The sequence below is a fragment of the Mytilus trossulus genome, chromosome 2 (assembly GCF_036588685.1).
Source record: "Mytilus trossulus isolate FHL-02 chromosome 2, PNRI_Mtr1.1.1.hap1, whole genome shotgun sequence".
NCBI classification, from domain to species: Eukaryota; Metazoa; Mollusca; class Bivalvia; order Mytilida; family Mytilidae; genus Mytilus; species Mytilus trossulus.
Window position 1 is genome coordinate 48,226,889 of NC_086374.1, and position 15,619 is coordinate 48,242,507.

General features: G+C 33.2%; 2 protein-coding genes across 2 annotated transcripts; one reads left to right on the forward strand and one right to left on the reverse strand.

Annotated features, from left to right (window-relative positions):
- Positions 1–622: 622 nt before the first annotated feature.
- Positions 623–3,784, forward strand: LOC134705194 (uncharacterized). Its single transcript, XM_063563953.1, has 2 exons — positions 623–740; positions 2,382–3,784. Exon 2 carries the CDS (start codon positions 2,394–2,396, stop codon positions 3,249–3,251), a length of 858 nt encoding a protein of 285 aa, XP_063420023.1. The 5' UTR covers positions 623–740; positions 2,382–2,393; the 3' UTR covers positions 3,252–3,784.
- Positions 3,785–10,757: 6,973 nt separating this feature from the next.
- On the reverse strand, positions 10,758–14,395 carry LOC134705195 (uncharacterized). Its single transcript, XM_063563954.1, has 4 exons — positions 14,137–14,395; positions 12,213–12,385; positions 11,552–11,712; positions 10,758–10,870 (listed from the first exon to the last, which is right to left on the reverse strand). Exons 1-4 carry the CDS (start codon positions 14,207–14,209, stop codon positions 10,795–10,797), a joined length of 483 nt encoding a protein of 160 aa, XP_063420024.1. The 5' UTR covers positions 14,210–14,395; the 3' UTR covers positions 10,758–10,794.
- Between the last annotated feature and the right edge of the window lie 1,224 nt (positions 14,396–15,619).

Sequence of the window (15,619 nt, forward strand, 5' to 3'; positions counted from 1 at the left end):
TGGTCGGTTAATCTATATTGAGTATGCGGCTATATGGGCGATTGGTCGGCGGCTGTTAATCGGGTTGGCTATACGACGTTCGGAAGTTTCCCTCGTTTCTTACTCATAAAAAGGCTTTTATTTGTATGCATTTGCTTACGATTGTGTAGCTGTGGGTCGGATGAGCCTATTTTTTAATCATTCCAAAATTGATGTTTTCTTAATTTTTAAGATTAATTTTCATCATTGTAAAAGAAAAAAAAAACATTATTTCAATTTATTTGTAATAATGATCCATTATCCTTAATAATGGCACACTTTGTTTTCAGTAGAAGTTCTTTATTTAAGCTAAAACAGTAGAAGAATATTTTAATGTAGCTACAATATTTGATATAAATTATTTTAAAATTTACCAGTATGCGAATTGCACACTTTTAACCTATTCAGAGAAATTTTATATGATTTGATTAAAACAATAAATATGTAAGGAATTTATCATTAGCAGCCTAGATTAGAAAACAATAAATATGTAAGGAATTATCATTAGCAGCCTAGATTAGTTCTTAACTTGTGTTCAAATAAAGCGAAAATTTCGAAATGATAATATATGAAAGACGAGATAAAAATTTCGAAATACTAACTGATAAAATACAAACAAGATCTATAAATCTCCATATAAATACAGCATGAAGGTCATCTAAAATACTTGATACTTTGCACTCAAAGAAGAGGACCAGAAAGCATTTACAAAATTTTCATTGGTAAGCTTATATCATTATTATACATTTCGTCAATCAATTATCTTTATCTGAAATATAAACAGTACTGCTGGGTATATTTACAATTACAAATACCTATGTAACTTAGGATTGTTAATTTTATCGGAGTTAAGAAGGCAGTCCGATGAATATAACACTAATTTTTCAGAAAGCTTTTGCTTAAAAAATGTGTTTTTTTTATGATTTAAAACTGTACAATATACATTGTAGTATGCCATAGCACATAACTTTTACTGGTGCTAAACTGCGGTGATCCGGCTAGAACTTTAGTATGAGTGCCACGAGCTAGTAAGATATCAATTTGTTTTTAAATTAATTCGTTTTTCAATTAATTTCCATTGAGGTCCAAAAACTCGAAATAAAAAAAAAAAAAAAAAAATTAAATACTGCTTCCTTTTTAAAAAAAAAGTGCAGAGCTTACCGCAATTTCAAGTAGACTGATTACAATTGAGTTTTAGTTCAATTTCGAGTTAGAAATAATTTTTGATGCGAAAACGACTGATTTATTGCTGGTTGCATTTAAAAAAATTATGACGAAAATTATGTTTCCTTAAAATTGGATCAAAACGAAAATTCTGATATCTCAAAGATCCTCGAATAGTTTCTTTTAACCAAAAGGTAAGCCATGTAAAATTGAGAATCGAAATGGAGGTATGTAGTTATCTTTCCTGTTGGCCGATATACTGCCATCTATCATACTAGTTGCATCTACTCCACCCCTTTCGTCACATGATCAACAAGGTTATGAATGTTAATTGTAGTTACTTTACCAAAAATGTTGCCAACGTTTGAAAAAATTAAATTGTCTTTTGATAGATTTATATTTTACTGGCGTCTTTTCAAATACAACCAAAGTTATTGACCAAGCAAAATAATTTATCCGATTTAAAACAATTGCATTGTACTTTCATTTTTTTTTAATTATTTTAATTGAAAGCTCAATAACAGATTTACATTCTGTAAACTCATGAAACAAAATTATGCCAAATGTGTCATGTTTACGCAATATTATTTCTTTTAAAGTCTAATGTATAAAATGTATTTGATCGATAAACATAAATAAAATAAGCATAAAAAGGTGGAAAAAATAAGAATAAAAGGTTAAAAAATAAGCATAAATGGTAAAAAAAATTAGCACATAAATCAAAATGTTCAAATTAAATAAGCATAAAAAGGTTAGAAAATAACATATAATTAAAGGTTAGAAAATAGGAATAAAAATGTAAATTCACCTACGACAGAAGAAAGTTACACAGCAGAGAAAAATAATTAAAAAGAACTAAGAATAAGAAATAAAAACACCACAACACGATTAAAATTTTTTTAACTGCAAAAGATGATGTGAGTAGCGACTACCCCCGAAACGGGCGGATGCAGGAATTTTCGAAAGGGGGGGGGGGGGGGGGGGTGCTAACCCAGGGCAAAAGGGGGGGGGTGCAAAACATATGTCCCGATACAAATGCATTGATCGGCAAAAATAAAGGGGGGGTGCGCACCCCCGGAACCCCCCCTCTGGATCCGCCACTGCGAAATAACCATGTTCAAAAGAACAAATGTAAATAAATCTCCCAATGTGATATACAAATTCAGTGTTTTGTTTATTTTTTTAACTTTTTTTTGCAGTCTGCTGTAAATATGGATACAACAGAACAGAAGACTGGGGCGAACATAAGGGAAAATAGTCATATCCCAGCAATGACTATAATGCTATGGAACCATTTCCAAGAACAGCCTGGGATGTTACATGAAGTGTTCAAAAATGGGTATTATCCCGGCGGAGAAAGCAGCAAACAAATTCTAGATATAACTGGTGGTTTGGAGAATGATGCATTAGCAATGTTTGATGTACACAGTTTGGATGATTTCAATCATACTGCATATGATATTCAAAACAAACTATTGCTATTTCGAACCAAAATCAAGCATGAAAGAGTAATTAAGGTGAGTGATAAACATTTCAACAGGGAATGGTGGAAAGATGAATTTGCCGTTCTAGTGAATACATTAAGTGAGGAAATTCGTGACCAGTTAGTGTCAAGACTACAACAAGCAAGAGAAGATTTTCAAAAAGGCAAAAAATTCTGCCTGCAGCTTGATTTTAGCCAAGGGTTAGAGTCTTGGTATGCTGATGTATGTGAAGAAGCCACTCCTTTTATCAGACAATGGTGGCATACTCGAAATGACGACCGTAATTACGGAGAAGATTCTATCAAGAATTTAAGCGTATTTATTTTGAACTGGTCCAAACCGGTAAAGTGTTTCCTGTCAAAATGGATGATTTTCTGCTGCTTCCCTTGTTGGTTGTTATCAGGAGGTTGCTGTTACTATATTCACAGAAAAAGTCAGGTAGATGACATGAAAGACAAATTTAAGTTATCAGTGGCATTTCGATTTGTGAGTCACTTGCCACAACAAGAAGATACGCCATGTTGCCATTTTGGGAAGATTTACCACCTCCCTCTTGACAGCATAAGATATAAAACCTATCTGTAATATTTAGTAATTGGTAGCTGCGTGTACAAAGGAGGAAACTTTAATCAGTCCGGGCTTCATTTTTATCCAGCTTTGAATACCATATGAGTCTATGAGTCGGTTTCACAAAAAAACTTTCGACGAAGATTGATCGTAAGTTATCTTCAAAGATCATTAGATACTGATCCTTACATATTAATTGTTTGTCACCCATATTAACTTTCTCTTCCATGCATACAATAACAATTCAGTGTTTAATTATCATTTCATTGTCATAACGAAAATCATTGTAATCAATGTATGAAATCAAAAACCCACAAAGGTCTATAATTGATTATTTAAGTGTTATAATATATTCTATTCTATCTTTCGGTAGAATATTTGTAAAATATAATCAAATATGTACATCTGAACAAATGGTCGATTAGGAGTTGATTTTTTTCTCAAGCAATGGTTGGCGTATATATAAAATTTAGTCCTGGTATCTATGATGAGCTTATTTATTTGACATGTGTGATTAATCCGGTTTTTTTTATCAATATAATTATGCTTAATCGGATGGAAGTATAGTCCGGCGGCTTTGTAAAAAATTGTGCACATCCTGTTACAAGCATGAAATTTGGCATAGACCTTCCTCAACTATTACTCTTTTATTTCAGATAGGGAGGCATTTGAAAAAAAATGTCTCACTTCCGGTAAAATCTAAAATGGCGGACGTTATACTTAAATCAGTCCAATATCGAAGGCTAGCGTGTAAAAATGTCCTATTATCATGCTACTATCATAATATTTGGTACAGACCTTTGTGTTTTACTACTTTTGGATAAATTAAATAGATTAGATGTCTTCAGAAACCCCACTTCCGGTTAAAATCCAATATGGCTGACATTTTACTTAAATAAGCTTATTTTTAGGGAGGGTAATTGAAATGTGTTTTAACGTATTGCTACTATAATTACATTGTATATGAACCTTTATTTGGTGCTTCTGATGGAGACAATGTATAAGACATATTTCTTAAAAACCCTTACTTCAGGAAGTATCCAAAATGGCCGACAGAGAAATATAAATTTTTTATTCAAATTTTCAACTTTTTTCAAAATGTAAAGAAAAAGGATTTTATTTTGTGCTGGTCATTAAACTTTTGGCTTTAAGTTATCCCCAAAACCACTTATTTTAGCATGTGGTAAATGCTAAGATATAAAGTTGACACTTCCGGTAAAAATATGACGTAAATTTTAAAGATGAGTCCTCAATCTATTTCTTCGATGTAGAGTTTTGGATAGATTGATTTAAACAAAATATAATCACTATAGTACTAAAAAATATTTAAAACTACTTCTATTTTGCAAAGAATACATGCTTATTCACAGTCACCACCACATGCACACAAGGCAGTGCACGGGTGACCCGATTTTACACATTAAAAATAACCGCGGCATCCTGTCTTACATCCATAATGTACAAGCTTCTGAAAAAATGACGAGGTCTCAGAAAGAGTTTTTTTTAAAGGGACCCTCTTTGTCCCTTCGCGATCCATTAGTGACAAGACTATGTAGCATAAGAGTCAATCCAAAGCTCGTCTCACTAAACACCTGCATTAGTATATTACACGTTTTACATGCTTGAAAAGACTAGAACAAGTCGTGGGAATAGCCTCACTTAAAATGAGATTTCCCTTTTGTGCAAAAATTGACTTTCTTTGTTCGTTAATCATGTTAGATCTGATAAGTTTGTACAGTACAACCCCGGTGATTTAGGCTGATCAATCATCATTCTTTATGTTAACGTCACATCTTCAAATACCATTAATGTCTCCCACGCAGTCTTTTTCCCCTTTTCAAACAAAGAGAGAACAGTATTACAACCCGTCATAATGTATTGGTCAGAAATAAAAGTGTGTGATCACTCATTGCCTAGTGCATTTGAAAGGCCATTGATAGATATTAATCCAAAGATTTTTGCCTCCCCAAATACAATCAATAGTTCGTCTGCCCCTTTGTCACGGGCTAGCGAAATACTGGTAGTTTGAAAGCTGCTAAAAGAAGCAAGGGCAACATTTAGGGGAAAGGAAATACACAGAAGAACCCAGGATTAAAAACATCCTCAAAGATAGGAAAGTTTTCTGAGAGATGACGACAGTAAGAAAGAACTTTTAAGTTTTCATTCACAGGAGCTTGCTCAATACAATTTTGAGTACAAGGTAGTTGAAGCAACAAATGCTCAGGATGTTTAGTGTTATCCACCACTTGATGATGTTTCAAGTTTAGCACCATGTTTACACGAAGAGACTGACACTAGAATCAAGATAGATGTGTCTGATGCAGTGAAACATAGACTTAACTGAGTCATGACTCAAACAGTCGATACTGATGTCATTGCTGTTTCGCTATTCCGTGGCATAGGGCAGACAAACTTTGGTTTGCATTTAGAAGGGGAAAAGTATAAGATATATATCAATCAATGACCTTTCAAATGCACTAGGCATTAAAAGATAACACGTTCGCTGGAAAAGGAACTGCGTTGGTGACATTAATGGAGTTTGAAGATGTGACTATAGTATTTAGAATGATGATTGACCAGCCAACATCACCATATGGATTTGATGTTTAATGTCATTGAAAACGATACGTGGCTTTGTTGGAAGATAAAAAAAAAGAAACTGATTAGGTTAACAAGGCAAGAAAATATATGTTTTTGCAGAATTTATTAAGATGTGAGAAACAATACCACAGTCTTTGTAAATGTTGGAAATCAGCTCTCCGATTGTGAATTGCGGCCTACTGAGTATGCTGATTGGGTATTATGTCCTTACCTAAATAAAATACCTTGAAACTGAAATACGAGTGGATGAAGTCTTGGATGCGTATGGTAGTTATAGCAACAAATGGTCAGGATATTCTATCTTATCCACCACGTTATGTATTTCAAGTTCAGCACCAAGTTCACATTCAGAGGCAGCCACTAAAATCATGTTGCATGTGTCTGATGCAGTGAAACACGCACTTAAACGAGTCATGATTCGAACAGTCGTTAATGATGATGTTGTCACTACTGTTTCGCTATTCCGTGACATAGGGGTAGACGTTGTGTTTGGGAGGGCAAAAGACATTGGATTAATATCTATCAATGGCCTTTCAAATGCACTAGGCAATGAGTGATCTGAAACAGTTATTGTTATCCATGTCTTTACCTGTTGTGATATGGTTCTCTCTTTGCTTGAAAGGGGGGAAAAGACTATGTGGGAGACATTGATTGCATTTGAAGATGTGACTTTAACAAAAAGAATGATGATTAATCAGACTAAATCACCGGGGTTTTACTGTAAGATCGCACAAACTTATCAGATGGGTATAACATGGTTAACGAAGCAAGAACATAACTATTTGCGCAACCAGGACGGCTTTTTGAGGCTATTCCCTCAACTTGGTCTAGTCTTTTCCAGCATGTAAATAATGCAATATACTTAGGCAGGTGTTTAGGGAGACGAGCTTGGGATTGGCTCTTATGCTACCCACTCCAGGCGGGGACAAAGAGGATAACTTTTGGAAACTCTTTTTGAGGCCTCATCATTTTGTCAAAAGCTTATACATTGTGGATGTAAGAAAGGATTCCGCGGTCATTTTTAATGTGGAAAATCGGGTATCCCGTGCACTGCGATGTGTGCATGTCATGGTGACTGTGAATAAACATGTTTACGTCATATTTTTAACCGGAAGTGTTAACTTTATATCTAAATATTTACAACAGGCTAGAATAAGTGGTTTTGAGGATAACTTTAAGCCAAAAGTTTAATGACCAGCACAAAATAAAATCATTTCTTTACATATTGAAAAAAATGAAAATTTAAATAAAAAATTGATATTTCTCTGTCCGCCATTTTGGATATAACCGGAAGAAAGGGTTTTTAAGACATATGTCTTATGCATTGTATCCATCAGAAACACCAAAGAAAGGTTCATACACAATGTAATGATAGTAGCAATACGTGAAAACACATTTCAGTTACCCTCCCTAAAAAATAAGCTTATTTAAGTACAATGTCAGTCATATTGGATTTTAACCGGAAGTGGGGTTTCTGAAGACATCTTATCTATTTAATTTATCCAAAAGTAGTAAAAACAAAGGTCTGTACCAAATATTATGATAGTAGCATGATAATAACACATTTTTACACGCTAGCCTTCGATATTGGGCTGATTTAAGTATGACGTCCGCCATTTTGGATTTTACCGGAAGTGAGACATTTTTTTCAAATGCCTCCCTATCTGAAATAAAAGAGTAATAGTTGAGGAAGGTCTATGCCAAATTTCATGCTTGTAACAGGATGTGCACAATTCGTCTGAAATATGCTTGTAGCCGCCGGACTAGTAGTGTTCTTCCTTGCAAAGTTCATTTTTACTCGAACTGAAATATATTTTGGTTTTTATTCATAGGTGAAGTTTTTACATCAGCTTGTTAACCTCGATGCTTAATTTATGTGAAGGGCAGGAAGGCATATATCTTTCATTTGTGTATGTTCACTATTAATTTTCAAACACATCGAACCAATTTCCATTATACTTTAACTATGGAAACACTCAATATAAGGAGCATTTACAGATATTTGTAGCCGATATTTATTCCTTTTTTATAGGTACCCCCTTTTTTAAATCGATATTTAATTGGATCTTTGAAAAGGAAATGATAGTTTCACATTTCGTTTTTTTTCACAACTTAAAGAAGAAACATTTAGTAATTGTTTTCAAAATTAGGGGAATTCGTAACAATCCTATATAGTTTGAAAAAGGTTTCTTAAGATTTGGGTACACATAATGCTTTTTGTTATGAAATGAAAACAAATGAAGATCTTGACCTTTTAGTACGTTTAACAGTTTCCTAATTATTCGAGAGGCGGATACATTTAAAACTGAAAAGGTGGAGCTTCAGTCATGGAATAACATGAACATGAATATGTTATACCATGGCTGAAGCTCCGCCTTTTTCCTTTGAATTCTAGTTGAGTTGCATATTTAATTAGCAAAGTATGGTACAACATTAATTTGCATATAATATACCATGGTTTTCCCTCACCACACTTTTTAAGCAAATTATTTCATAAAAACATCAAAGGAAATAATCCAATTTATGTTACAATTTTTTTTGTCACATGGCTGAGCGGGTGACAAGAGTAAATTGACACCCTCGTCTTAGCCAATCAAAATATGGCATTTTAACGTGAAGTATAATAATATATATTATTATTACAAATTACTTATTTTTTATTTACTTTGTTATTAGGTGTTAATCAGTTAAATAGAAACTTGTCTAGTAGTCTGATGTTATTTATGTATTATTGTCATTTTGTTTATTTTCTTTGGTTACATCTTCTGACATCAGACTCGGACTTCGCTTGAACTGAATTTGAATGTGCGTATTGTTATGCGTTTACTTTTCTGCATTGGCTAGATGTATAGGGGGGGTTGTGATCTCATAAACATGTTTAACCACGCCGCATTTTTGCGCCTGTCCCAAGTCAAGAGTCTCTGGCCTTTGTTGGTATTGTATTATTTTAACTTTTAGTTTCTTGTGTACAATTTGGAGTTTAGTATGGCGTTCATTATCACTGAACTAGTATGAATAATTCAAATAATCAAATATATATATGTTTAGGGGCCAGCTGAAGAACGCCTCCGGGTGCGGGAATTTATCGCTGCATTAAAAACCCGTTGGTGACCTTCTGCTGTTGTCTGCTCTATGTTCGGGTTGTTGTCTCTTTGACACATTCCCCATTTCCATTCTCAAATTTAACATTATATTTTGTTTCATCTATTTTGTATTATGTTTAAAAAAAATTGTAGTAATTATTTTACTAATTTTAATGCGCCGTGATAGGCAAATAAAGTATCTGTATTTGTATATGTGTTGTTGGTAGTTTGTTTGAATACCATTCCTTTCCCAATAAGAAAAAACTGACGGTAATTATGCCGTCGAAACGGAGGAGAAAAACCTAATCAAAAGAAAAATACCCCAGCAGCAGATTTTGAGTTTGATTAAAAGGGGACATTTTGATCAGAATTATATTCAATAGGAAAATTCATCAGTGACTCAAATGATATGGTTCCCTTATTAACACAAGAGTGCACAGCCACACGCTGAAATGTCTCGACTGCTTTTCTGATCATTGATTTTCATGTTGAAAGTTTTAAAGATTAGGTTTACTATACACTAAACATTTTTAAAGATTCGTGACAATGAGGTCAATGTCAGATTAATCCTGTCAGGCAGTCACACCTTACAATTATTCCATACACTAATATAGTTGACATATTATATAACGTAACTGAAAAATATACCAATACACAACAACTTAGCATTTGACCATGAGGTCAATGTCAGATGGTATTTGCCAGACCGACATGTACATTTTACAATCATTCCATTCAGTCACCCAGTCAGAGTTGAGCTATTGCTTACAGCAGCTGAAAAAAATACCACGACACAAAAATGTAACATTGACCAATGCTCTATGAAAATGAAGCCAAGAGTCAAGGTCAGATGAAACCTGCAAGACTGACATTAACCCTTTTACAATCATTCCATAATCCACACGACATAATTGAACTTCTGCCTATAGTTTCTAAGAAACTGACCTTTAATCGCATAACTTTAACATGATCACTGGTTCATAAAATGAGGTCGAGATCGGATGAAGCATGTCTGGTGGAAATTACAAGGACCCATATACCAAATATAGTTTTTCTATTACTTATAGTGGAGAAATTGACATGACAAATAAAAATATAATCCAAGCAGTGACTGAACTATCAAAATAACGACACATGACAGAAGGAAACTTCGTAGCATAAGGTATATGCATACAAGATACGAAGCGTACATATTTTCAACCTTTAAAAAATATAAAGCCTTATGCAATAGTTTACGCCTCTCGCTGCCGTCGCCGCCTGACAGCTAGGTCTCTCATACTTCGACGTTCGAAGCAGACGAGACAAAACAAGGTCCAGTCATGATATCCTATTAACGGCTATCATAATAGTAGATGCAATAGAACAGACTAATTAATATCTGCTGTGCAAAATCTTTATATTGCAATATCAACTAAAACAACACGCACAATCTACTGTACAGATATGAAAAACAGCTGCTTTGAATGACTATCAGGAATATCTACCGTAGTGAACATTGGTGAAACTGTAAAACAAGTAAGAGTTTTGGCTAGCTTTACAACCAGGTTCTATCCACCTTTTTTCTACATAAGAAAATGCCTGTACCAAGTAAGGAATATGACAGTTGTTATCCATTCGTTTGATGTGTTTGAGATTTTGATTTCGCCATTTGATTAGTGACTTTTCGTTTTGAATTTTCATCGGAGTTCAGTGTTTTTGTGATTTTACTTTTTGAGTATATAATGTGAGTCAATTTGATATTTTGGTACATGTCAATTTTTTCATCCGTATAATATATAGGTCTTCTACTTTTGAAGTTTAGATCCGTTGGTATATGAAAGGTACATGTTTTTTATACATGTGATTTGAATTGAAATTATTTTATTCATCCATTTAGACTAGTTTAAGTTCAGTTGGAAAGGTCCACTATTTGTACCACAGTTTCTTAGGAAAGCTACAAAGATTTCTGCAAACCTGCAAAATACAGTAGAAATACACAGTTAAGTAAGATAAGCTTTTATTGTGTTGGATATTGACAATTATAACAAAAACAAATGAACTTGATACCATCCGGCAAACTTTCACTGAATCATATTGTAACAAATAAGAAACATGTGGTATTTTATGATGTAAGCATACTTTTTAATTTAATTTTATTTTATACATTACGGAGTTTAGTATGACATCCATTATCATATTTTTATTTGTTTTTAGGCTAGCTGAAACACGCCTCCGTGTTCGGGTTTTTCTCGCTGTATTGAAGACGTGTTGATGGCCTTCTGCTGTGTTCTGTACTTTGGTCGGGTTGTTGTCTCTTTCACACATTCCCAGTTTCCATTCTCAATTTTATAATTCCCCTTTCAGACATTTAATATACGTTAGTGTTGTTGTCTTCTTGATGTATACTGTATACACAGCTTCTGTAAGTCATATATGCATCTTCATCGAAAATGTACTTTATTTTAGGTATTTTTGACATATAGCTCTTCAACGGTTTCGGTACTTATACATCTACGGTTTTCAAATGCTTGGCTTTGAGCGTTCCTGGTGAAAGTAAATCCAGAAAAGCGCTTTGGATGCAAGAGATTATTGAACGTTTTGTTTTAAATTTTTGGCAAGATTGTTTGTGTGGTTTGCATTGTGATAAATATATACCTTGTACTGTCGAAGCCCCAAAGTAAGTATTTAAATCCAATAATCCTCCATGTTCGTATGAAAATTGGTATCTCATCAGCACATGTTGTTCTTCCTTTGTCGCTTAGACTCCCAGATTCGCGACAGCAGTGGAAACTTGGATGATTACACTTATAAGTATTCTGTAAAGATAGGAAACTTGGATGATTACACTTATAAGTATTCTGTAAAGATAGGAAACTTGGATGATTACACTTATAAGTATTCTGTAAAGATAGGAAACTTGGATGATTACACTTATAAGTATTGTGTAAAGATAGGAAACTTGGATGATTACACTTACAAGTATTCTGTAAAGAAAGGTAACTTGGATGGTTACACTTATAAGTATTATGTAAACAAAGGTAACTTGGATGGTCAAGCTAATAACTATTCAGAAGTGAAAGGTAACTTGGAAGATCACACTTATAAGATCTTATAAGTAATATGTAAAGAAATGTTCGAAACAAATTGATCTGGAGAGGTGACCAAACTATGATATGTGCTACGGTATGGTGTATTGACAGAATGACTGTTCCTAGTATATACTCACCACACGATCATCCTGTGTCCAGTCATAACATTCTAGTATACTCACCACACGATCATCCTGTGTCCAGTCATAACATCCTAGTATACTCACCACAAGATCATCCTGTGTCCAGTCATAACATTCATCTCCTACTTTGACAAACGCATGTATGGGTGGTGTGAGAAGATCTGTTTCATCTTCAGGTAGATTGTTTTTGTTGTAAGTACATTTTCCATCGATAAGTTCTTCTGGCTTTGCAAATGGACATGCGTATAACTGGAATTCTTGGCGAAAAAAAATTAATATACTATTATTTCAATATCCAACGTGTAATTATGTGTTTAGTCTATAGAGGGTTTACATTCAATTTTGTTTTTCTATATTGGTAAAGTTGTGTGTTTTATAATGATTAAGATTATAACAAAATCTTGACTGCATGCTGTATCCAAATTTTTGACATGTAAACCTATTATCATCGTTTGTATGGCTTACACATTGTATTGAATAATGAATATAATTAAATTTTGTATGACTATCATACAAGTGAGTAGCTAGCTTTTAAACCAGAATTAACCTAAAATTTTCCTACATAAAAAAAAATGGCTGTGCCAAGTCAGGATAAGACAGTTGATTTCCATTCGTTGGATGTGTTTGGGCTTTTGATTTTGCCTTTGTTTTTAATTGAGCCTGTTGAAGGACTTTCCGTTTTGATTTTTTCTTGGAGTTCTATATTTTTGTTATCTCAATTTAATAGACGTAACTTTCAATAGACATTTTGCATTCTGTTCTAGAGTCATCCACAGACATATGTTTCTTGATTCATATGAGTTATGTTATTTTGCTCGATAAGTTATATTATACCTACCATCTCGCAAACTTATAAGGAAAGGTTGATCTTAAACTGATTTATAATCGAATCTGTTCAAACACAATGTATAGGTATAGGCTAAGATTGTGTCAACAAAATTTGTTTTGATCATCATTGTTGATTTGATTACCGAGAATACAATTTTAATCGATGATTCAAATTATCAAACGATGATTTATTGAAATAATAGTTACTGTAGTATATCTTATGTGCATTTGATAACAGTAGGAAATACTAGTTTTTTTCTCGGTAAACGGCCTCAAGTCTGGGTTGAATATTATACAAGTTTGTGACAAATCTAAAACCCGACCCCAAACAGAGAGAGAAAAACATCACTTCAAACTTAAATTTTGAAGTCATGATTCTAATCATAAATGATAAAATATGCAACAAGATGAAAATGATTATGAAGCGAGAATTTTTTTTTTTTGTCAAATAAGATTAAATAATGTGATTGTTCATGTTTATGAAAATCTAGTAAGTGTTTATATAAATACGTTACACTTTGTAAATACAGCAGTTTGACAAACCACGCCTCCTTTTATAATTCTAATATATATAATAACCATAAATATTATCTTATATAGAGACATAACTTGAGAATGTTTCAAGTATAAATAAACATGAAAAGCGACCAAATTGAATTATGAGGAAGATCCAAAGTGAAGGAAGGGGTATTACAGAATTTTAGTGTAAGGTTGAACTGCTAGAAGTCAAGGCATATGAATGTTAATTATCACTTTTGAAAAAAATGATGTTAGGATTAGGATATAGAAAAGTGGCAGCCAAAACTTGCGTAAGACAGAAAAGCCCTTGTCGACTGTTAACCTACTCTCAGTCACCTTCCAGATGCAGTCGAAATTATAACTAATCGACACAATGTGCAAAAGATGGTTATTTTTCTTTTGTTTTTAATACTTCAACTCTTTGAACTTTGACTCCCAAATTTCAAATCGTTTAATTTGCTTCATTTAAAATCGGTTCAAGCTACGCGACTGATTTTGACTTGTATTTGGGATTGACAGAGTTTTAACAATTTCCAAATTTAAACTTTTTCAGGATTTCAAAGACTATGATACTTGGGGGAAACAGAGGGGTGTTTAAATTGCAAGAACACGGTTTATCGGTAAATAAAATAACAATATATGGATTGAGTAAAAATCTTACCTTTTACACCTTTAGAGGAAACTGTGGCTGAAACTCCGCTTACTAAGATGAAAACTACGAAGACTTTTTCCATACTTAACGATAGTCTTTTTTCCCAAGTCTACAATTAGTGTTAATATTGTTATAAGCCCTGTTATTGCATTTAATTGTTCTGCGTTTAATATGAAATTTATCCGGTGATAAAATATATAATGCCTATATAAAGTCTTAAAAAGAGGATTTTGGTATCGATTAAAGTATGAAATGGTCATATGACTGCAATGTGTTCCCTGCAGGTCTATATATGCACTTGTATATTGACTTTTTTTTATATAGAATGATTCTATCTAGTATTCTGATTTATTTTTCACAAGCGCACATACTCATATAATCATCATGTTCCGCTCAAGTGGCTAAAAGAATAATGGTAATTGATAACATACATTCTCATGACGAAACTGAAGTAAAGTATGACGTAAATGATATATACATCTTCTTGTTTATGTATAATAGTAAGAGTTTGATCAGTTTAGCTGACCTGTCTTTTCAACCTGTTAATTGGGAGGGGAGGCTATCATCATAATTTGAGTGTTCTTCTATATCGATTCTTCTTGTGTTGATACAGATCGGCTAGCTCAAGGGAAGACGAAATAATAATGTATAACTTGATAAACGTAATTCTGTACACAACCAACCATACATTATTCTTGCATTCGTTAGTTTCAGTGCTTTCACTGTTTTAATAAACGTTTCTATTCAACACTATTGTATTACAATACCTAACGTTAACACGTCCGACACTCGGCTAACCGAGAGATAGGTCGGTTAATCTATATTGATTATGCGGCTATATCGGCGGTGGGTCTATTAATCGGGTTGGCTAAAGTCTGTTAATCAGGTGTTATCGTGAAAATCGGTGCAAGGTCATTATGTTTCATTGTATAACTTTTTAATTATATTTATATCATAAAAACTATTCATGTCTGACAAAATGATTTGGAGTGCTGAATCCAGTGGTGTAATTCTTTTTTTTCTAGCTTCAATAAACGATCTATAAAATGAAAAGGCGAGTTACTCATCAGTAAATGTATACACATTTTACACACACAAAATGTACACAAAAATGACAAGTTGGTTGAGTTTACTTGTATGCAATCTTAATATGTGAAAAACTACACGAAAAACTGTATTTTGGTGACATAAATCAATTTTTGATAAAAATATGGTCTGTTAATCGGTCGGATGTATAAAACTCGGTCTGTTAATTGGTCTGTTAAGAGTTATGAATGACAGTATAAGTATAATTTAAGGATGTCTGCTGCTCTAATTTAAAATAACAAGGATGTCATGTGGTTGCTTAAAATGAAAACAACTTTGATATTTAAACAAAATAAAGTAATAAAATCATTAGTCGCGTGTGTAGTTTTCAAAATACGAGACATTTAGAAAATGGCGGGAAAAGGGTTTTCTTCAGACTTTACTATTTGTTAACATTGGAATTGTT